Genomic DNA, 22,568 nt, shown 5'->3' with positions numbered 1-22,568 from the left:
GTTGATGTGCCCAATGTCGACCATAACACCTGCGCTGCCATTTAGCAGTTTAAAGTTAAATACTGCATACTATTATTTTCCATTACTCTATTAGCTATTTTAAATACAGTGACACTAAAAATAAATAGCAGAAGATGTAAGCTGAAGTTTAACTAACAAAAGTTTAATTTTTACACCCAAATAGGACTTATGCATATCTTACATTGTTATCTCAGGACCAGTATAGATTAGATCAGGGCAATAGTTTAATCATTTGGGGAGCATTACATGGCTGGAGTTCAGCATAAATCTATAAATATAATCCACCTTAAAAAAATAGCCCTAATGTATCTGAAAAACTATTTTCTCCTGTACCTATTAAACCTAAATAATAAAACACTATTACATTACCATATCTCTTCATAGAAATTTTGTTCATACTTTCTAAATGATCCATCTTAAATTTCTCTTATATTAAACTTCTGCTCAGATAAAATAGTCACAGAAGTTCTTTATTAAGTTCTTTTTCTGTAACAGTAATAGAAATTTATAGCTGGGTTTTTTTAAAAAAAACAACACATCTTAAATATAAACATCAAAATCAGGGCAAAATGTGAGCATTTATACACAACCAAGATAAAACTATCATTCCACATTGTGGAAATGTTACGCTGAGCCTTACAAGATGAATTACAGTCATTGACACAAATACAGCTATATATATCTACAAAATAAAATCTCTCACAATTTTTTAAAGCAGTGTATTTGCTACTTAATGGAAAGTTTCACATTTAAATAGCATTCAAACAAAATGAAGTAAGATTAAACAGAACACTGAATGCACCAGGAATTCCATACTTCTTGATGAGACTCAAATGAGGAAAAGTCCAATAAAATTGCATCATTCATTAAGTCACTGTAATTGCACTCTATAGGCAGCTATCAGCAGCTTAACCTGTAAGGAACAAAAAATCACTGACAAAATCTTTCCATCTCAATGTATAAAATACATAAGAGACCTCATAGCAGGTTCTAAATAAATTCACAAAGTATAACAGTATCTCATAATATAGAGCATTTCATACATTCAATATATTTTAGAAGCTTGCTTTTACACATTTTCATATGAAGACATTGTAGAAAAGCCATGTGATATGTTTTCAAATGTTTACTAGTGTTTTATAAATAGTCAGAATATGGATTACACTAGGCATTTCATAACATTTTAGTAAGCTCAAAATTGCCTTTGGGGAACTTTTATATATTCATTTGAATAATGCCCTTCATTTGCAGTTCTCACCTTTGCTGTTGGGGCTTCTGCTAAACGTATGAAGAGCTTGTTAAGGCCTTGAATGGGACTGAAGGAATAAATAAAGTGACTATCCTAAAATAAAGAGGAAAAAGAAATGAACCCATTTCACAGATGTAACATCCCTCACAAGCCAGGCAAACTATAAAAGCCCCCCCAAATATCTTTTAATGCAAGTTAACTCTTGTTCACCAATTAAGCCTGTTACCGACTTGCATGGCAAAAAACCTAATGCCAACCATAAAAGCCACAGTACCAATAAAAACACATGCACCTTCTAGGAGGCAGGTATAAAAATAAAATAAAAAGAACAGGAAAAGAAACGCAGAAATCTTGAAATTAAATAAGTTGTTTTTAAAGCACTAATCTATATGAACTTTGGACATAAATCCAGCAAGCCTTGTCTTAGTATTTTTAATCACTGGAAACCAACTTAAGATGGTTGGAAGTGCCCAAAAGTAGGCATGAGGTTTGGCATGGGCAGAGACTAGTACAGGAAATGGGACGTGTAACTCCCAGTAACATAAGCCCAAAGGCAGGGAGAGCGTATGTCTGGATAAGATTGGCATGAATGCCCTAACAGGTAGCCTAGCCACTCACCTGTAAGATCCGCTGAGTAAGCTGCTCTGTCGGGGCAGGATGGCAGGCTCTGTTAGGCTGGGAGGGAGGGGAAAGGATGAGATGAAGGCAAAGGGCACTCTCTACTCTCTACTTGGAGCCAAATAACGTACCAGGAGCACCTTCAAGCACTGTCTGAAGGCAGAATAGACTTTTGACTATTCCTGGCTTATCTTTCACAAACAGATCACTTGCAGAGCTTCTAAAGCAGGAGTGGGCAATCTCTCCCCCTCCCCATTACAGGCCATAATGTAGGTGGGACTGAAGCAAGCAATAAGCGGACCCAGAGCCAAAAGGGAATGGCAGTGGGAATAGCCATTTGCTCTCTGATCTCCCTCTTCCTCACTGTCTCCTAGTCGCAGGGTAGGGACAGACAGAACTCTCTTGCATAGAGATTCTAAAATTAGGCCAAAGGCCGTCCAAAATTTGCCCCAGGGCAACAGTTTGCCCATTCCTGCTCTAAAGTGTATCCTGTCTATCCCACACACAAGGATTATATATCATATTTAACTATACATTGCTAAATAAAACTGCCACCTACTGTCACACTAGCTTCTCTGCAAGATCTATTAAAGGTAGACCAAAAGTCCCTATATGTATTTTAGAGACTTTTTTTAAAATCAGAAATATTTACTTGGTATTGCACACCAAATTCCATCCCTTTCTCACAGAAAATAGAGTTAAGCTACTCAGTAAAAAGGGGGGGCAGTAAATCTGTTCTAGCCAATTAAAGAACATGCAAACTTTCATATATGTTGAAAATTGTTACTAGCTGAATATTCAATTAAATGATAATGAGAAGGGAAGCAATGACAAAGCCTGATGTTGGAAAGCAAAGGGCTACAGCTTATAGCTTTAAGTAACAAAGTTACTTATAGGCTTATGTAAAAAAGTTAAATAACAGGCTACTGCCTGTTATGCAGAAAAAAAAAGTAGCAAGGAATGCTGGAACAAGCACAATAAATAATTGCTGTATAAAAAAAAATTGAATCTATGTGATGCAGATATGTGCACAATGTGATGCAGTTATGTGCACAAATATGCTTGTTTGGTATTTGCTGGATGGGGAGAAAAAGAGCTACTGAGTACACTTAGTGCACTGATCAATAATATTTACCAAAAAATGCAGATACAACTATATATTTTGACCAATAAGCATCACAATTATTTAACTTTGATGATCCTCTATATCCCATTCTGAAATTGTTTTAGGTCCTAAGCAAAGAAAGATATACTATATAAATAGCAGGACTGACACATTCTTCTTGGAATTATAAAAATTCACAGCTAAAAATGTAAACTGTTGCCTTTAGTGGCCTCACAAATGTACATATAACCATTTTAAGATACACATGAAATAAACCATGTTTAAACTATTTATAGATCTATATATACAAGCAGTAGACAGGCAAATCTTTCACAACAAATAGGAGATACCAAGGATTGAAACTGAGAATATTTGTGTGCAATATATGAGCTCAAATACAGATTTTCCAAATTTTCAAAAACTTGAAGGTATCCCCCGTAATACAAGATTAAGTTTAAAATGAGTCTTGATTCCTCTGTTAAAAGGATGAATTGTTAACTCTTAGAAATTTTTAAAAAACCCACACATCTCTAAAGATGATATAAAGTAACCAGAGATGGAAAAAATTACCAAAAACACAGGCAGCTGGAATTTGTCATTCAAAACTACAGCTTGCACACTGCATGGTCCACAAAGTCGAGCAATGACATCATTCGCCAAAAAGTTTGCGTGGAAAATGAATAAAAGAATCCCAGATCCTGTGGAAAAACAATGAACACTCATTTCGGGAGCATCCAAAAATAAAGAACTGCCATCTCTCTATGAAAAAGTGATTAACCAGTTATAATCTAATTTCTAATACACAAATAGATGGCAGCTTGAATTATACCTTGAATATTAAAAAGTAGCTCTACAGATTGTATTTCAAAGTTCTTAAGCCATGTAACTGCAAATCACATCCCTTCTTTCATAACAAATGTCCAAATCTGATTCAGAAAGATAGTCTGGAAAGTAAATGCTTAAAGAAATACGAATTGATTTGGGACTCTTAAAGACTAATTTCTTTTTACATTTTGTATGTAGGAATATTAAATAAAGAACTCATTAATTTACAATTCTAATGTATTGTTAAACAAATCAGATATTTTAAGTTTGGAAAATCTAACTTTTAGGATTATAATTCTGAAAAAAATCTTACCTGTTTTTTTCTCTAATAACACAATTTCTATGCACTTGGAAGATTCAGATAAACTTAACACCACTATACTATGTACTATACTATATACTATATTGTCTCCCTCTCTTTCTCAAAAAGAATATCTAAGCAATATAACCTGCCAATATTAATATTTCATTTATTTAAAAATTCTATCTATTATCTTTAACGTATTATTTTAGTTTCACATGTTTCATTTAAATATCCCAACTGGCTGATAGCCATAAGGTAGATATCACACCCTTATCACACCCTAAAATATCTGGAATTCATTTCACTGTTTGATCAAACTTGTCTCCAAATACAACCTTCAGGCACATTCTGTGGGGCCTTATAGGTGAATTCTGAAGAATAATCTGGTCCCTCACAAAGCAGATGACATGCAATATCAAATATTGGTTCCATCAAACTAAGACGGGCTTCAAAGTATTCCCTGATGGTCTCTTCTGCCACACGGGTTAGCCTAAAATCAAGCAAAATTAGAACTTGTAATTGTTGTACTAGAAAAGGGGTCATAGTTTACTTTCAATGAGTAATAATTTGCCAGTTGATGACCTCCTTCTATCCACAGAGCACCCCAGAATATCAATAAACAGAAAGAACACAGGCGGCCAGAAAAAAAAACAGAAAAAAATGTGTGCAGGAGCCCTCCTCATCCCATCTTTCACACTGTACAGCCACTACTATAAATCCAATCTACTTCTGGATTCAGTATTTAGAACTGAATTACATTTATTTCCCAAAACTCTAAAGCCTTTGCCCTCAAAGGGATGAAATTGAGACTTTTTATAAGCTAAGTTCTTTTCTTTCATTTACCTCTTATAAACATAATGTTAAGTATAAATGAACAAAAGCAGTAAACATGACTTATATAAATAATGTCAATAAAAGTCCCCGACTCAAACAGCCCCCATTAATTCATTTTTAAAGAATCTTTTTCTGCACAGGAGCTTCTTCTCTATTCAGCAGATAAGCAAAGTTTTTTCCTTCCACCCTCTTTCTTAGTTTTTTTTTCATGTAAAAGCCTATTCTTCCTCTTTGTTTTCCAGAAACTGAATGTATCTTCATCACGTCATGATTAAGCAGAGTGCTATTTACTCTGCCCACTAAGACCCTGGATTTAAACTACCCAAGCTGAATTCCACAGAGAATGCATGGATGGAGATAGTTTTCTTTTTAGATATTGTTAATGTAACATTTTTATTGGATTCTGGATGGTTTGGTTGACATAATTGTGTTTTAATTTTGTAATACTCATTGCAATATGTAAATATATTAATCACCATAAATGTACTAAATAAATCGAGATTTAGAAAATTAAACAACAGGCTTTATGACAAAAAGTTCTTCATGTAAGAGCGAAGCCTGGATAAAACTTTCTAACAGTAATTATTAAAAATTAAATTAAAATAGTTTATTATATATTTATTATGACTTATTTGTCTTACATGTCTTCTTAGACATGTAAATATATATTCATTCACAAGAAAAAAAGTCCTGAAGCAAATACACCTTATTTTTTGGAGTATAAGACACATTCCTCCCGCCCCCCAAAAAAGTGGATTGAAATGTCTGTGCATCTTATACTGCAAATGTTGCCGAAGCCCTGCCCACACATCACCTCTCAGCCATCAGCCTCTGCCTCCAAGCAATTTGCCTCCTTGCAGCAAACAGCCCAGTATATCTGATTAGCACAAGCAGCTTATTATTGGTTGGATCGGCCTCCCTACGATCAGCTGTTTCAGGCTACAGGGATCACCATCACCTATTGCTGCCTCCACGCACCCCATTTTTGGCCTCCGCATCCCGTTTTCGGCCTCCATGCACCCCATTATTGGCCCATTCTGATCCCCGCTAAATGGGGCATGCGGAGGCAGCGATATCCCTGCAGCCTGAAACAGCAGATCGTAGAGAGGCCGATCCAACCAACAATCAGCTGCTTGTGCTAATCAAGCTGTGCTGAAGCTGACCAGGTTGTTTGCTGCAAGGAGGCAAATTGCAGGGAGACAAAAGCAGATTGTTTTTTTCCTGTTCAAAAGCTAGTTGTATCTTATACTTTGGAGCGACTTATAGTCCAAAAAATACAGTAAATAAAAAAAAAATAACTTTAGAATTTTCTGGATTTGAAATGTAATTCAAGTTTTGGCTTGCATAAAACAATGTTAAAAATCCTTCAAACTTGAAAAGATCTAAAAATCCCTCACAGACTGAAACTATTAATAAAGGCAATATGTTCCTAAAAGCTAACAACCAGGAAAATAAGCATGAAAGGAATCATCTAACTAAGCATTATATTAAAATAACTTTAAGAAATACAATCTTCCAATTAAAATAAAACTGACATCAACGTTTCCCAATTCACTAAGGAAATCGAACCATCTCCAATTCAAGGACTTACATAGCCAGATGACTCCTGAGGAGTTCGGACACCGATAAATTATTACACTGTTTCGCAAAGTGAACAGCATTGCTCTGATGCTTTGATGAAATATTGCAATCAGCTCCATTTTCAATCATAAGACGGACAATATCGTAATTTCCTCTCTTACAAGCCTACATATGAGAGTTTACCAAGAGATATTATGAAAAGGCAGTTAAAGCACATGCATATTTTGGGGTAGATGCTAATAGCACTGGATTTCATAAGATTTACTGGGTCCTGTGTAACGCTGGGCCTGGAAATAATTCATCAGCTACAGTAATACAAAAAACAGTGGCCTCGGCAGAAATGGATACATCCTGATATCCTAGGGCAAACCCTTCGCTCTAGGAGCTGCACTGGTTGCCAGTTGGCTTCTGGGTGTGCTACAATACGTTGGTTGTCTCCTTTAAAGGCCCTACACATTTCCAGACCAGGCTTACTAAGGGATCATCTTCTCCCACATTCATCTGCCCATACGATATCATACAGGATTAATTCACTCAGGTCTGAGCTTAAGTTAACAAACATTAACTCAGTGCAACATGCAAGTCCATAATCTAGCAATAAATGTTGATTTCTCTTCAACATATAATGTTGTCATAACATTATAGTTCATTATCGTATTTATTTTATCCCCAAATATGAACATTTCTTGAACTTATGAATTAGCATGTAAATCTTATTTAATTTGTGACTAAATTAAATTTGTGACTAATGTATTAGAATTATTAAAGAAAATAACTTGTCTAGATGAAAATATATCCAGATTTACCATTATTCTTCAAGTTTACTCAAGTTAACAACAAATACCTTCATTAATGCAGTTTCACCGTTCTTTTGCTGCACATTCACATGTGCACCAGCTTCCAAGAGAAGGGCTGCAGTAGTTAGATTGTTCTACAAAAACAAAATGATTCACACATGAATATTTTGAACCTAAGGGAACATAGGTAAATCAAAAATAACAGATCAAAGATCTATACAAAGGTTAAATACAAACTTATGCTATGTTTGGTGATACAAGGATTCTGATTTTCCTTTCTTTTATTTTTCCATGGGAAAGAGAGAAATAAAAATGCAAACTCAGCGAATTTGCTGCTATATATTGTTTTATTTATTATACTAAACTCTCTAATGAAGAATTCTCCCATTACTCAAAAAACATAGTTTAGGGTTCCAAACTAGACATTACATATTAAAAATATTGTTAGATATAAATTTGCATTTTCTTTCAAAGTGGAACTCAAAGTAACCAGCAATCCTATTTGTAAAAGGAGCACCCCTTTCTTTGCAACAAATCTAGATCAGGGTTCCCACTACCAGGCTGTGGCCTATTTAGAACTGGGCCACATGAGTGGCTGGCCAGTGTGTGCTCAGCTCAACTTGCACAAGCAGTGGACCAATGGGCACTTGCGCATATCAGTCTGCACGCACACGTGCCTGGATGGGCAATTGTGCATATCAGTCTGCATGCATGCATATGCCTGCCAGCCCAGCATTTGTGTATCCTATTTCTCCCCCCTCTCCAAGCAGCGCCAAACTGCAACGGTTGGGGACCACTGATCCAGATTGCTTATCACCAGAAGTACAGGTAGGCATTAACTTAGGACCACAACTGGGCCCAGAATTTGGGTTGCTGAGCAAGTCATCACATGACTGGACCCAATTTTATGACTATTTTTATTATGGCGAATCACCATAGCTATTATGCGAATCACATTGCTCTTAAGTGAATCCAGCTTCCTCAATTTATGTTTCTTGTCTGAAACCGGCTGGTTGAAAAATATGATCACATTATTGCAGATTGTAAATGTGAGCTGGTTGCCAAACCTCACAAATTGTGATCATGTGATTGCAAGGATGGTTCAATGGCCATAACAGATCATAAATCTCTTTTTCTGAGGTCACTATAACTTTGAACTGTTGTTAAATTATCGGCTATTAATCAAGACTACTTGTACTACAAATAATTAGCTTCTAACATTCATTTGTTTAAAAGATGTTTTTCCTTAAAAAATAAATGTGTAAATATTAAATCAGCAATTCTAGGAATAAGCATGATTTGTGCAGCATGTTCTTCAAATAATACAAAATTGTACTGTTAACTGATAAAAGAAATACTGATCAACTATGCTAAAATAAATGTTGGCTGAAAAAGATCAAGTAACTCTTTATCTCCCTACTCTGATAGTAGGATCCACTTCTATTTTCTATAAATTGTTTGGTTAATGATTTCAAGATGAAAAGAACACTGTCACTTAATGACTCTCTGACACCACACGTACAGTAGAAGATCCCAGATTTAATCTCAAGCTTCTTATTCAAGTCTACTTGGACTTGTAAAGAATGTCTGAAAATTGAGAGGGACTAATATTTTACATTTCTTAATGTCATGATTTAGAATAAGGTAGTATGGTACTATTTCCTTGATAAAGTGGTCAAATTTATGAAGACTTAGAACAATTAATCAGGGGAATGGTTTGCTTTCAGAAGTTGTGAGTGCTCCATCACTGGAGATTTTTAAGAAGAGATTGGACAACCACTTGTCTGAAATGCTATAAGGTCTCCTGCTTGAGCAGGGGGTTGGACTAGAAGACCTCCAAGGTCCCTTCTAATTCTGTTAGAAAGGTAAATATTGCAGAGTATACAACATAATAATAAAACTATCATGGAATGTGTCATCAAGCAACAACACTTACAAGACTACTAGGTCAGAATACACTACACATAGAAATTAATTTCACTTCCTTCAAAGCAGATTTATGCCACTCATTTCAAGAATTTCTGCTTACAGAAACTGAGAAACATACTACATATTTGTATGACTCTTTAAATAGTATTATATCTTGAAGCAAGGTAATATTCTTGAGAACACCTATGAGTTTGGCTTACTATGAAAAAGCAGTAGAAAAAGAAATCAACACTAAAGTTGATCCAATAATCTAAGCCAGGGGTGTCAAACTCGATTTCATTGAGGGATCGCATTAGGGTTGTGTTTGACCTTGGGGAGCTGGGATGGACATGGCCAGCTCAACGTCACTTGTGTTGGGGGCTCCTGTGGTAGCCCGCGTGCTCTGCCACCAAAAACGGGCTTCCTAGCTCCGTTTTCGACTGCGATGGCCTCCTGCAACCTTCTGCCAGCTGTTTTCACTGGCAGTGGCATTGCAGGCCAGTCCTCCATTGTTTCCAAGGTGGCCCTGTGGGCTAGATCTTCCACAAAAGCCAAGTTTAACTACCATAATTTTAGACAAAATAATAAACATAAAAAGGTGGCAGGAAACAGACCTTTTCAGCTGCATGAATCAATGCAGTTGTGCCATTCTTTTGTCTGCAATTAACTTTAGCTCCTTTCCGGATAAGAAGCCGAAGAATGTCATCGTGACCTCCTGCAGCAGCCAGCATCACCAGAGTCATTCCACTTGAATCCTGCAACAGTGATTTATAATGGTTAGTTATCAATAAAAATACCTTCCTAACTGATTATTGAAGAACAGATGTCCAACATGGTTACTACAAAGGTAACAGCAATTTAACTGAGCTGAATCTGAAGAGAACTTCTAACTACAGTGTTCTGCTGTTAAGTAAATTGACTATGTATAGCATACTCACAAGCATTACACAAGTAGAAAAAAACTGTATTTTAGATATTCCTGAATTCAGAAGATATTTTGTGTTGTGTTGAAAACGAAAAACTTCGCTTTGTCATTTTTGATATATCAATTTTTCTGATATGCTAAAATGTATTTTTAAATAAAAATATGCTGATTACACTTGAATAATTTTTCAGATGAGTAGTATTTTTATTAATACAACTGATATACAAATTTGTTAAAATAATAAATTGTGAAGCAGTCAAACTAAAGTAAAGCCTTCTCTATGCAAATACAAACACAAATTTGTGTTCTAGAAATCGTAAACATGATGAAACACATTATCTATGATTCAGTATCTTTAAATAATATACTTCAGAAGATTACATTACTAGTGTATGATTATAATAACGTAGTCTAGGAAACATACCTCCTGATCGAGATTATATTCTTCGTTTGAATTAAGTGCCATCTTTACCACAGTATAGTTTCCATTTTTAACAGCATCTCGCAGCTGAACTAGAAAAAAAGCATCCAACAGAAATTAATGTTTAAGAAATGGAGATATGCAGCTGTTCAGTCTCTGCATGTTACTCACCTGAAGATATCACGTCTTTTGTCAACTGCTCTTCATCTTCTCCATCAAGATGTTTCTGAAAGTCCTCTAGTGACAGCCACTCTAACTGCATGTCCATACCTAAACTCATGGTCTGTTGCCTGGTATCTATCATGTTTGGATTTTTTAGAAGAAAAGAAAAAAAAGTGTTAAATTTTCCCATCATCAAACCAATTATTTTTGCAGACATCCTTCCTTCTCACTACCGGTGTACAAGAACCACTTTGAATTTTGAGGACAGAGTAACTATTTCAAACCTTCTGAAAATTTGAATCTGACATCCATCCTAAATGATTGTAACAGATAAGCCACTTGTCTCATACTCAAAAACGTTGTTCTGAACACGAAATAATAGTCTGAATTCACATTCTGCTTATTATCTCTGTAAATTCAATTATAAAATTCACAGTATTTGAATCCTCTGTGAAATAAATATAGCTCAAGCATGCTAGAGTCACGTTTAGTGATAAATCAATGTATACTGTATTTCCTAATGGACATATTTATTTTTGGATATACTTGAATGAATATATTTATTGATCATAGCATTTAGCACTACTGATCCAGGATTGAGATACTTTGTGCCTTCCTCCATAATCTCAAAAAAAATGCATTGATCATTAATCAAGTTACATGATTCAGTAAGAAATTCTAAAAGAATTTCACCACAGTTGTTGTCTGCTAATGAAACCTTTTCTCAATAGTATTCAAAACATAAAAGTCTACAGAGGATTTTAACCTAGCTCTAGGTCAACAGTCGCCAGCTCGGTGGAATTGTGGAGGCGGGAAGAGAGAATGATTTTGTGTGTGTGCACCACTTTCATAAATGCAGCTTCACACACATATGCACCCACCCATCCCTTCTGCAGCCTGGTTCCTAACAGGGTGCATCCCAGCCCTGGGCTGTGCTCAGAAGGTTGGGGACCCGTTCTACGGAACATTTGACTTACAAGCGATACTTAATGCAATGGATAGTGGATACTGAGCTTCCAAGAATTAAATAGATGAGGATTCTTCAAAGGTCACTTTAAGACCATTATGCTGGTCCCCTTACCTATTTGTGGATCACGATATATAGCCATCTGAAATGAACTTTTGTTCTCAGTGACACATTGTTAACTTACCAGAACTGTCCTCAGTTATATCATGGTCACCCTCTGCTGCAATGTATGCCCAAGTATCGGTCTCATCTCTGCTGGTCCTGCTATACCCTTGCTTATCTTTTAATCTAAATTCATCTGTGGATCTAGGCTCGTGGGCTGACTCCTCTTTTTTTCGACTGTCCAAATACTCATTTTTTTCTTCTGAACAGATGCTAAACACATCAAATGCACTCCTAATCTCTTTCAAACCTAAAACAAACAAAAAAAAATCCCATTATTTTGTGGACCATATAGCAAGAGTGGGATATAATGATTACTTTTAAGGTAAATATAATTTTTATGTAAAAGTGAGAACCACTTTTCTTTACAATATGCATCTACAAAAGCCTTGCAGAGTTAAAGGAATTTTTAGTTTTTGAAAGGCATTCAATGATTCTTTAGGACTGGAAAAAAACCAGCAAAACATCACCTTACAGTTTTTTAACAGGAACATTTATTACAGCATGTTTACAAGTTCACTTTTTAAGCAAGTAGGATCATTTTGTTCTGTTGACTTTAAATAAATTTCCATATGTGTTGATTTAACAGATAACACCACCCTCCCAACATTGTAAGCACCTTCAGTCTGCCTACTTTAAAGAGAACTAAGCCACCCAGTGTGATCAGCTCAAACAGGCATACTTAATTCACCACCACCTGGTGAGACTAGGAGGAGGAAAGGGTCAGATGAAGAATGCTTCTTTCTGTGACATGCCTCTGTGCATGAAATCCTTGCTTCTGCAGATCTGAAAGGCACGCTCCCATATTTCATTCAGGAAAGCAATCAAAAGTAAACTTTTTAAATATGGTCTAGTATTTGAAGTATTCTACTGATGCTTTGATGTCAGCATACGAGTTGGTGCCTTAGAATATATTAAACTATTTCCTGATGATTTAGTTCTTCTTCAAATCACTGCCTGGATAAGTTTAATTATAAAACTTTAACATCTAAAATACACTACTTGCAAAGATGTTTTCATCAAGCTAACATCATAATAAATTTTTCAGCATACTAGGAACTGAAACTGAAATACCATGCAACAATATTGCTAAGTTTAAGCAGTTTAGAATATTAGACAAGAATATACCGCATAAATCAAGATTTAAATTTATATATCAGGAGAGATGAAAGCAGATTTATCTACATGGAGTTACACCCAAAATAGCCTTTATATATTACCAGCAATTAAATTAAGATGCAACTCATCTCTATCTGAACAGATGTTTATCTTTTCACAAGGTACAGAAACAATGTATTAGTTTAGTGTGAGCATCATACTATATTTTAGTGGGCAGTCTTTAAAAGTCAAATTCACGCAACAATTCCTACTTCTTTTCTATCAGTAACCTTCTATCAGTAACACAATCTTTTTCATTCAACATGGTCTTCTGAACCATTGTGAAGCATTTGTGATGTAATACCACACAAAAAAGCTCTCACTTGCTCCTCTGCATCCACCTACATTTGAAATCAACCCATGAGAATAAACATTAGTGCCAAATATGGCTAATGGTAAACATGATGAAAAAAATCATTAGGTTTTCAACAATAGTACATATTGTACTATAAAGACTGAAACAATATTACACTGGTATTCTCAAAAAATATTTTATAATTTATTATTTCAGCCTTACTTTTAAACTGCCTTTGCTCTTTTCTGTTTTTTTCTTCCTTTTCAGAGTCTAATTTCTTCTGGAGTTTTTCTTTTATTTCACTTTTTTTGGTTTCCTTTTCCTAGAAGTGAAAAATAAACACAAACAAGAGTGCTATGCATGTAGATGGCAACACAACTTAAAATATATAAATTCGTTCTTCTGTTCAATTTATTACAAAAGTATTAGGAATTGGCATTCATTTTCATGTAGCCTAAAGAAGAGCAAAATATAGCAAAACTAATGGTTAACCAGTTACAGAGCAAAGCTATAAATGCATGAACATAAGGGTAATTTAAACCACACTAAAATGAATGTGAAGTCCAGAACATAAAAAAAAAAAATCGGATGTGTAAGAGGTATTAAACATATGCAACAGTATTTTCTTCAGCATTTAAGTACATACCTTTATTACCAAAGCAGCTTTTTGTCTTTGGAATGGAAAATTAAATACACTCAGAAAATTAAATTTCCCAAACCTTTGGACACATACTTATTTCACTGGATTTTGTCTAAAGTACTTTCAGTTCTATAACAAACATCAACCTGTGACCCAATGCATCATCGTTTCAGAGATATTTCCTTATCTAAACAGAATGACCACAAGTGGACAAAAAAAAAAAACCCCAAACATTGGGAGCAGGAGCAGCTTCCAAATCGGCTTACTCATTTTCTTCCTTTTTTCTCCCTGTTCCCCTCCCTCCCCCTCCCTCCCCCTACATGGCTACTACTGGGTGATGGAGGGAGAGAATGGGTGCACAAGTGGCTGGCATGAGTGAACAAGAACTGAGGGAGGTTCTGCAGGTAGATAGGTTTACCCAAGCTACTTGCAACCTTCCTTTCCAGCTTCCCCCTTGATTTTCTCCCCACAAGCAAAGACTTTGCTAATGGAAAGTGGTAAGAAGCCTCAGCAACCACGATCTACTTTAAAATTCCTACCAGTTTCCACAGTAACTTCTGAGCAGCTGTTAGGGACTGTTGAAAATGAGGTTCACATGACTGTGGTGGCACTGAAGCACTACATCCTCCCCAATTCATACCCATAGGGGTCACGGGGGCATATTATTAAAATAGCCCATTTAATCTTCTTTGGTTCAGTAATTGCTGCCCTATGCCTTCCAATTTCACCCAACTGATGGTTACAAACACAAGAATTCTAGGCGTATATAATCAGTGGATTTCATAAAACATGTTAACTTACTCACAGGTAAATCACACAAGCTGGTAACTAAACCCTTTTACTCATAAAGGATGAAATAGTAGGTTAATGCAGATTTAGCCCTTAGATAATACTTTACCGGAGTAAAAACAGCAGAATCATTTCAACCAAGCCTTATACAGCAGTCTGATTATCTTGCATTAATCAAATTGCTTTGAGATTACTTACATAATCTAGGGAGTGGAAATAGTATAATAGGGCAGAATACACAGAATAGATAGGATAGGAAATTTAGGTGCTATTTCAATTCAAACTGCCTCAAAATGATTTATTTTGACTCCTAAAATACTAAAAGCAGGGGAAAAAGATGAATGGAAATGCCTAGAAAAAAAAAAGGAAGTTGCTGGTACCTATTAATAAATGAAGATTTGGAATAAAGAAAACAAGGTCTGGTAAATAAATCCTAATTTTGTGTCATCCAATACTGATTACCTTAGGTAAAGTGCCTCTTTCCTTTGGGATTTCTTCAACATTCAGCTCAATTTTGGAGAGATTCTTCTTGACAACCATGCTCCCTCCTTTACTGCCTTCCATGTCCATGATAAATTTTTCAAAAAGATTCTCCCCTAGAGAATACTGAGAAGGCTTCTCTTTTATTTTCTCCTCATCACTTCTCCAATTTGTATTCTTTTCTTTGCTTTCAGGAATGGCTGCCTTTTGAAGCACATTCCCGCCGTAAGACTGGACTGCCTTGGCCTCTTTACTTTTCCATTTGGTGTTATTGCTCCCCTCTCCTCCTGTATCACTGGGCCTGCATCCCCGTTCGTCAACTGACAATTTCAAAGGCTTCTGGGCTGGAGCAGATATAAATGGCCTCTTATTTTCGAGCTCAGGAGCAGCCTTTGTTTTCTCTGGAACCTTCTGCTTTTTCTGGATGCTCTTCTTCTCCAAACTTTTATCTACTTTTCTATTTTCGTCTAACTCCACAGACTTTTTGCGTTTCTTTTTCTTCTTTTTAACCCTTATTTCAGAACTATCGTCTGTGCTTGATGTACTATCAGCCTGATGAACTGAAACCTCTTCTAACCAGTATTTGCCAGGTGTCTTATGTTTTTCCTCACTGCTGTCAGAATCTAAATCTTCACTTTCAAAATCCGCAGCTTGAGAAAAAGAATCATCTTGCATGCTAGATTCGCCATCTAAATGATTAATACTGTGTTTCCCCTTTTGCATATACTTATTTTCTTTGCTCTCCTCTTTCATTCTTTTCTTACCATCTTTGCTTTCTTTTTTTTTATTATTATCTTTTACATCCTCTCGCCTTTGTTTTTTGGAATCTTTAATCTCTTCCTTTGACTCTGAAGTCCTTTTCTTTGGTTTTGAATCTGAAGCCAGACTGTCAGAAGAATTTTCACATTCTAGAAATGGTTTTTCTTTAACTTTGCCCAGTTTATTTTTTTTCTTTTGCATTTCATCTTGGCTTTTATCTTCTTTGTCTTTAGATTTTTTCTTTTTCTTCTTTGGTGATCGGTCCCCTTTTGTATCACTTTGCCAATCACTATCTGCTTCAGAATCTGCTTCAAAAAGATCATCATTTAAAGGCAGTTTCTACAAAAGGGAGAAAAAGAAGGGACACTTAAAAACATTTAATATAGAATAGATTAGGACAGCATAGGGTCAGATAGGATAGAGGATAGGATAGGACAGGATAGCATAGGATCTTACAGTAACATTAGTATAAAAAACAAAATCAAGGATCTGAGATCAGATTATCTATTTTCTCAAAGATTTTAATATTTTTTTCCTTTGTCCAATCATATACACATTTTTGAAGGCTTCCTTTACTTTATGAGAGTTGCCACATGGCTGAGAAAGTAACTATTCAATCAACTCAAGTGAAAAGTCCAAACTCCATCCACCTGTTGATATTAGAGGTTTTGGACCAAAACACTAATATTTTTGCACAACAGCATAAATATCAAATCTAAAATTACCAATATTAAAAACCAAAAGTATCAGAAAAAGAGCAATTAAATCATTTCAAGTCCATAATTGCAGCGTATTAAAAATAGGCACAAAGTTATTTTCTTAATTAGAAGCAATTTTGAATGTTATACCTTTCTAAAGGAAAACACCAGGGATAAAATTCTGCACATAGATGGTACCAGCAAAAAGTTCTGCCTGATATTTTATGTAGCATCACCATTTATACATCCAGGGTCTCTGTAGCCCTTTCAGTGTGTGAGTAGGCAGGCATTTAAATATATAGGCTACCTCTTAAGCAGCTTGATTCCAAACAATAAAGACATTTGAAACTCAATATCAGCATTTTAAACTGTCTGAAAACCAAAACAGCCAAAGTACAAAACTGATATAACATTGCTCGAATATCTAGTAAGCTAATAAGATTTCAATTATGGAGTCGTTGATGCTCTCTGACTTAGGTTGTGTGCTTGTAGAGTTTTACTACCTGATTAGGTAATATCATCCTTTCTAGTGAGTGTGAGGTTTGCTCTCTGTCTATGTACAATACAATAAAATCCTGCCAATGTTGTGGCAGTATGGATTTTTTTCCTTAGTAGTTCCTTGATTCGGTTTATTGTTTTCTGTTTTTTTTTTCAATTAATTTGCCTTTTGGTATGTTGTTTTAAATGAATAATTATGAGTATTATCCAATCCTCTTTATAATGATTGGAGTTTATTTCAGTACACAGAAGAAAATATGTAGATTAAATAAAGGACAAAATAAATCAAGATGACCGAATGAATTCTCCTTTTCACAAGTCCAAAGAAATAATGTCTGAAATGTTGTCTGAATCCCGATGAGACCAATATAATTTAACAGATTAATATCTATTAAAGGTAGCATGAGTAATTTTTGCATAAATGAAAATCATTTTACCAATTTAATTTTGTAAAATTTTGGTTCCAATAGAAATATTTTTACAAGCAATATCATACAGGATACAAATTCAAATTCATCATTTTAAGACAGCCTTTTTTGTAAACATCTAGGGAGATCATAAACTGCAAAGGGAAAAGGTATTTTTAAAATGCTTTAGGATCAGAGCTGTCATACAAGTCCTTGTTTAACAATTGTAATTAGGCGCAGAATTTCTCTTATCTTAGAATAACGTTATTGTCACTTTGAATGTACACTAATTGGCATAAATTAAAATGAAATTTCATTGCATGCAGCTCTCAAAGGGTCACCATATCCTATAATACATTACATAAACATGATAAAATAAAAAAAAATGCATATACCTACACGACACGGAGAAACACAGTCTTGTTGCTAAATAACACGATTATAAAGCAAAATGTCATATAAGGGCATCATTTAGTGCATCATTGGCAATCCCAATTTCCATCATTAAGTGAGAATCATGGATTGTTATGCAAGGACCTCATATGGCTGGAACTTGTGATTTCCTGCCAGTTACCAACAAGCAAAATCAATGAGGAAGCTGGTAGGAAGTCACAAGTCTTGGTTATGACAAGTTTTTCCTTAGGCAGCTCCCAACCAGGAAGCAAGCAAGGAAGTTCAATCAAGAAGAGGGTGCTGCAATATGGAGGGAACGCAGTAAGGCCAGGAGATGCACAGCATTAGTGGGACCCAAGTGCAGCAAGGCTAGGAAGTGCAGGATGCAATTGCAGTGAGGCCATGGGTACATGGCGCAAATACAGAAGGGGGGGATATTGTGTGGCTTGAGTGGAGCCAGGCTGGGCCGTGGCCACACTTGCCCATATACCAGCTAGGAGCAGGGGTGACTTGTCAGAGCAACTTTCAACCTTTCTTTCCCACTGACTTTGCTTGTGGAAGACAGCAGGGAAGATTGCACACAATGATACCATCACTATGGGATGTTGCAGCCATCTAAATGCAAGCCAGTTGCCAACTACTGGGTCATTTCCTGGTATGGTTACAACTTCAACGACTGGTTCTAAATACCACTCATTCAACACCATCATGACTGTGAACTGAACAAATGATTGATAAATGAGGACTATCCAGCCGGTATGAGTTATACTTCAGAAAAAGGAATAAGGAAAGAGCCTCAAGGATGAGTGGGTTGATGGTGGTGGTATTGACACTTTGCAAAGGGCGGGATCCATGATTATGAAAAATGGGTTGAAGCAAATGGGAATGAAACCAAACATACCTGTATCTCTTTTTTAACAGGTTTAGATTTATTATCCAGCATTTTCTTTCGAAACTCAAGAAGAACTTCTTTACAGTCCTTCAAATGTTCCTCAGGTTCCCATGTATCATCATCTGGTGCATAGCCTTTCCACCGTACTTTGTATTTCACTTCTCCCTGACAGAAAAAAAAAAGTTACATATGTGCATAATAACCATGACATCCCATTGAGTAGAATAAATAAATTAGCAGATGGTCACAATGAACACATGGATTCATTTAGGTGTCTTCCCTGAAATCTTGCTATTTAACTGGATCTTGGAAGTCTGCCCCTCCCTTATGGAACACCCTCCCCTCGATGATCCAGCAGTCACCAACCCCTTTAGTCTTTTGGATGGTTAACAAGTTCTTACTGTTTTTTCAATGATAGGATAAAGTAAGGATGTTTGGAGTTGGTTGTGGGACATCCCCAGAGCATGACTAAGGAACTGGGTTTTGATTTGGTTTTATGATTTATATAATTCTGTATTTTATTATTGTTAAACATGCCCAAATTGTATTTTAAGGTGGATGTCCATATATTTTAATTAACCCTGGTAATTGAGAGGGAAATAGTTAAAAAGTAAATAGCAAACAAAATATTTAACAATAGAAAATATTCCACATTATAGACTGGTACAGTTTTGGTGAAAGTTTTGAATCCAGAGAGACTCAAGTTAGATCTATTATGGAAAATTACTGAAGAAAAGTTGTGAATATGTTTTGGCAATTTCTGATTTGAATCAGAAAAAGAACTGTTTGAAAGTTTGATCATGCCCGGAACAATCAGAACTTCTAGAAAGATTGGAGCAATTTCTTCAAATTTTAAACATGCTATCCACTGCCACAACCATATAGCTGCAATTATTTTTCAATATCAGTAACAAGAATTATGTGAGGAAATGTTCTATTTTCAACTCATAAGTTTCATATCAGAAAAACTGTATTTTGTTATTATTACAGTAGCCTAGAGGGTGGGAAAGCTGTACATCAATTTAATTAAAAAAATGCAATATAGGAGTCTTCACTTACTCTGTGCTAGGCAACACAACCATAAAGTAAAACACCAGATGACCACACTAGGCTTATGTCAGCTCTACTATGGTTAAGCAAATTACAATAGATCATTAAGGAAGACATTACATGACCCTGACTTGTGATGTCCTGCTGGCTTCCCTATTGATTTTGCTTGTGAGAAGCTGGGAGGGAAAGTTAAAAATGATAATCATGTGACCACAGGATGTACAACCTTTGAAAGCGCATGCCACTTCTGAAGCATCCCAATTATGATCATATGACCATGTAGATCAGGGGTGTCTAACCTTGGCAACTTTAAGGTGTGGACTTCAACTCCCAGAATTCCCCAGCCAGCACATGCTGGCTGGGGAATTCTGGGAGTTGAAGTCCACACACCTTAAAGTTGCCAAGGTTGGACACCCCTGATGTAGATGCTACAAGTTTGAGGACCAGTTCTAAAGCCAATTATTCAGTGCTGTTGTAACTATAGTCACTGAACATACAGTTGGTTGATGAGGACTTTATTATACAGGTAGTCCTCAACTTACCTCAGTTCATTTAGTGACCATTAAAATAGCACTGAAAAGAAGTGACTTATTTTTCATATTTTTGACCATGGCAGTATCGCCATGGTCACATGATAAAAATCTGGGTGCTTCACAACTGACTCACATTTACAATGGAGTGCCCAAAGTGCCAAAATTTGTATGCAGTGTCCCGGAGTCACATGATTCCTTTTGCGACTTATGACAAACAAAACCAATGGGAAAACAAGCTTCACTTAACCTGGTTACTAATTTATGATCTACAGTGATTCACTTAACAAATGTGGCGAGAAAACTGGTAAAATAGGGCAAAACTCCCTTAACAATTTTCTTATTTAGCAGCATAAATTTTGGGCTCACTTGTGGTCATTAAGTTGAAGACTCCTATACTGTAGTTTGGCAAAGATAATTGTCAAGTTCCTAAACCTTCACAATAATACAGGTTAGGTGAAGAGCTCTTCAGACCAAGTCTCAGCCCAACTTCCTGGGATCTCCATAAAGCCCAACTTCTGCAAAGCAAACCTATTCAGTCTGAGACACTAGACAAAAGTGGCTAATGCTGAGGGAACTAGACAGGCCACTTGTCCATTTCAGTTCAAGCTAGACAATTCTCTCTAAAGGCAGACTAACCGAACAGGCCCAATTCCTTGGTTTCTCATGTAAACTGCAATCAATCAATCAGAATAGAGCTGGAAGGGGCCTTGGAGGTCTTCTAGTCCAACCCTCTGCTGAAGCAGGAGATCCTATACCATTTCAGACAAGTGGCTGTCTGGTCTCTTCTTAAAAAATTTCCAGTGATGAAGCACCCACAACTTCTAAAGGCAAGCTGTTCCACTGGTTAATTGTTCCCTCTGTTAGGAAGTTTCTCCTTAATTCCAGGTTGCTTTTCTCCTTAATTAGTTTCCATCCATTATTTCTTGTCCTGCCTTCTGGTGCTTTGGAAAATAAGTGGACGTTCTCATCTTTGTGGCAGCCCCTCAAATATTGGAATACTGCTATCATGTCACCCCAATCCTTCTTTTCTTTAGACTGGCCATACCCAATTCCTGCAACTGTTCCTTCATATGTTTTAGTCGACTTTCCTCTTTTTTTTTTCTTTTTGCAACTTTCCTCCCTTTTTGGGTAAGAAAACTGTCTCCTGAATTTCGAGTCAGTCCTCCCCTCAGCTGCAAGAGGCCGCCGCGTTTCCTTCAACATTGTATTAGCCACACAGAGAGAGGAAAGAAAAAAAAAACGGGCCGGGAAACGACAGGAAAGCCTTTTTTTTTTCCTCATGGCATTTCCTTTCTTTCTGTCCCTTCGCCCCGGGGCCTTCTTGTCCCGCTCTCCTGGCCTCTCGCCCTTTTATGGGTCTTTGCATAATGTGTCCCAAGTACAATAATTTGAGCCTGGTCATTTGGGTCTCAAGAGAAGAATTCTGGTTGACTTGTTCTGTGATTCATTGGTTTGCTTTCTTGGCTGTCTGTATATCCTGCAGCCATCAACTCCGCTCTGCCTTTGCAAAACCCGCCCCTCACCGGACTTACATCTTCCGTTTTCATATCCAAGATCTTCTCCACCTCGTAGACGTTCTCCTCCTCCTCTTCCTCACTCTCGCCTCCACCGCCTCCACCGGCACCCGCTGCCACGGTCGCCGTCCCCGGCTGCATTCCGCTTTCTCCCGCCCGGCCATCCACCGGCGGTTTCGCCGCCATCGCCTCCTTCTCTTCTTCGGCCCCACTCACGGCCGCCGCCATGTTGGAGGCCGAACCTTGAACGACAACATCTCGCTTCCCCGCCCCGCCCCGCCCCTCCCCGCGTGTGGAGGCAGCCGAAGGCCCTGATAGGTTGCTGAGAGAGCGGCGCTGGCCTTCGCTACAAATCGGCCCGCGGAACAGCCGCCAATCAGAGCAAAGGGTCGGAAAAGTGCACTCACGCGTAAGGGCAGAAAACAGCCAATCAGAAAACGCGATGGGAAAGGAGGCGGGGCATGTAACGCGCCTGGGCGCTTTGAGCAGTTTTTTTTTTTTAAATCCCGATCTAGTTTACACTGTGATTTTAATAACCGAGTAGCGAGTTTGGATTTTTTCCAGATTTGCAACACGCAAGAAC

General features: G+C 36.8%; 1 protein-coding gene across 2 annotated transcripts; it reads right to left on the bottom strand.

Moving 5' to 3' along the window:
• Positions 1 to 473: 473 nt before the first annotated feature.
• MPHOSPH8 (M-phase phosphoprotein 8) lies at positions 474 to 22,237 on the bottom strand. 2 transcript variants are annotated; one of them, XM_026708821.2, is made up of 15 exons: positions 22,004 to 22,237; positions 18,898 to 19,053; positions 15,224 to 16,339; positions 13,555 to 13,654; positions 11,902 to 12,129; positions 10,760 to 10,885; positions 10,592 to 10,680; positions 9,857 to 9,997; positions 7,382 to 7,468; positions 6,548 to 6,702; positions 4,458 to 4,612; positions 3,564 to 3,691; positions 1,889 to 1,945; positions 1,280 to 1,363; positions 474 to 934 (listed from the first exon to the last, which is right to left on the bottom strand). In XM_026708821.2, the coding sequence occupies exons 1-15, from the start codon at positions 22,211 to 22,213 to the stop codon at positions 893 to 895; spliced, it is 2,874 nt and encodes a 957-aa protein (XP_026564606.1). In that variant the 5' UTR covers positions 22,214 to 22,237; the 3' UTR covers positions 474 to 892. The 2 variants fall into 2 exon arrangements, with proteins under 2 accessions (XP_026564606.1, XP_026564607.1); XM_026708822.2 differs by lacking the exon at positions 1,889 to 1,945.
• Between the last annotated feature and the right edge of the window lie 331 nt (positions 22,238 to 22,568).

Source organism: Pseudonaja textilis, chromosome 7 (assembly GCF_049901715.1).
Source record: "Pseudonaja textilis isolate UNSWEBS1 chromosome 7, rPseTex1.2, whole genome shotgun sequence".
Taxonomy (NCBI): domain Eukaryota; kingdom Metazoa; phylum Chordata; class Lepidosauria; order Squamata; family Elapidae; genus Pseudonaja; species Pseudonaja textilis.
Note: the sequence above shows the minus strand (reverse complement) of the source record. Positions and strands in the feature narration are given on the sequence as shown.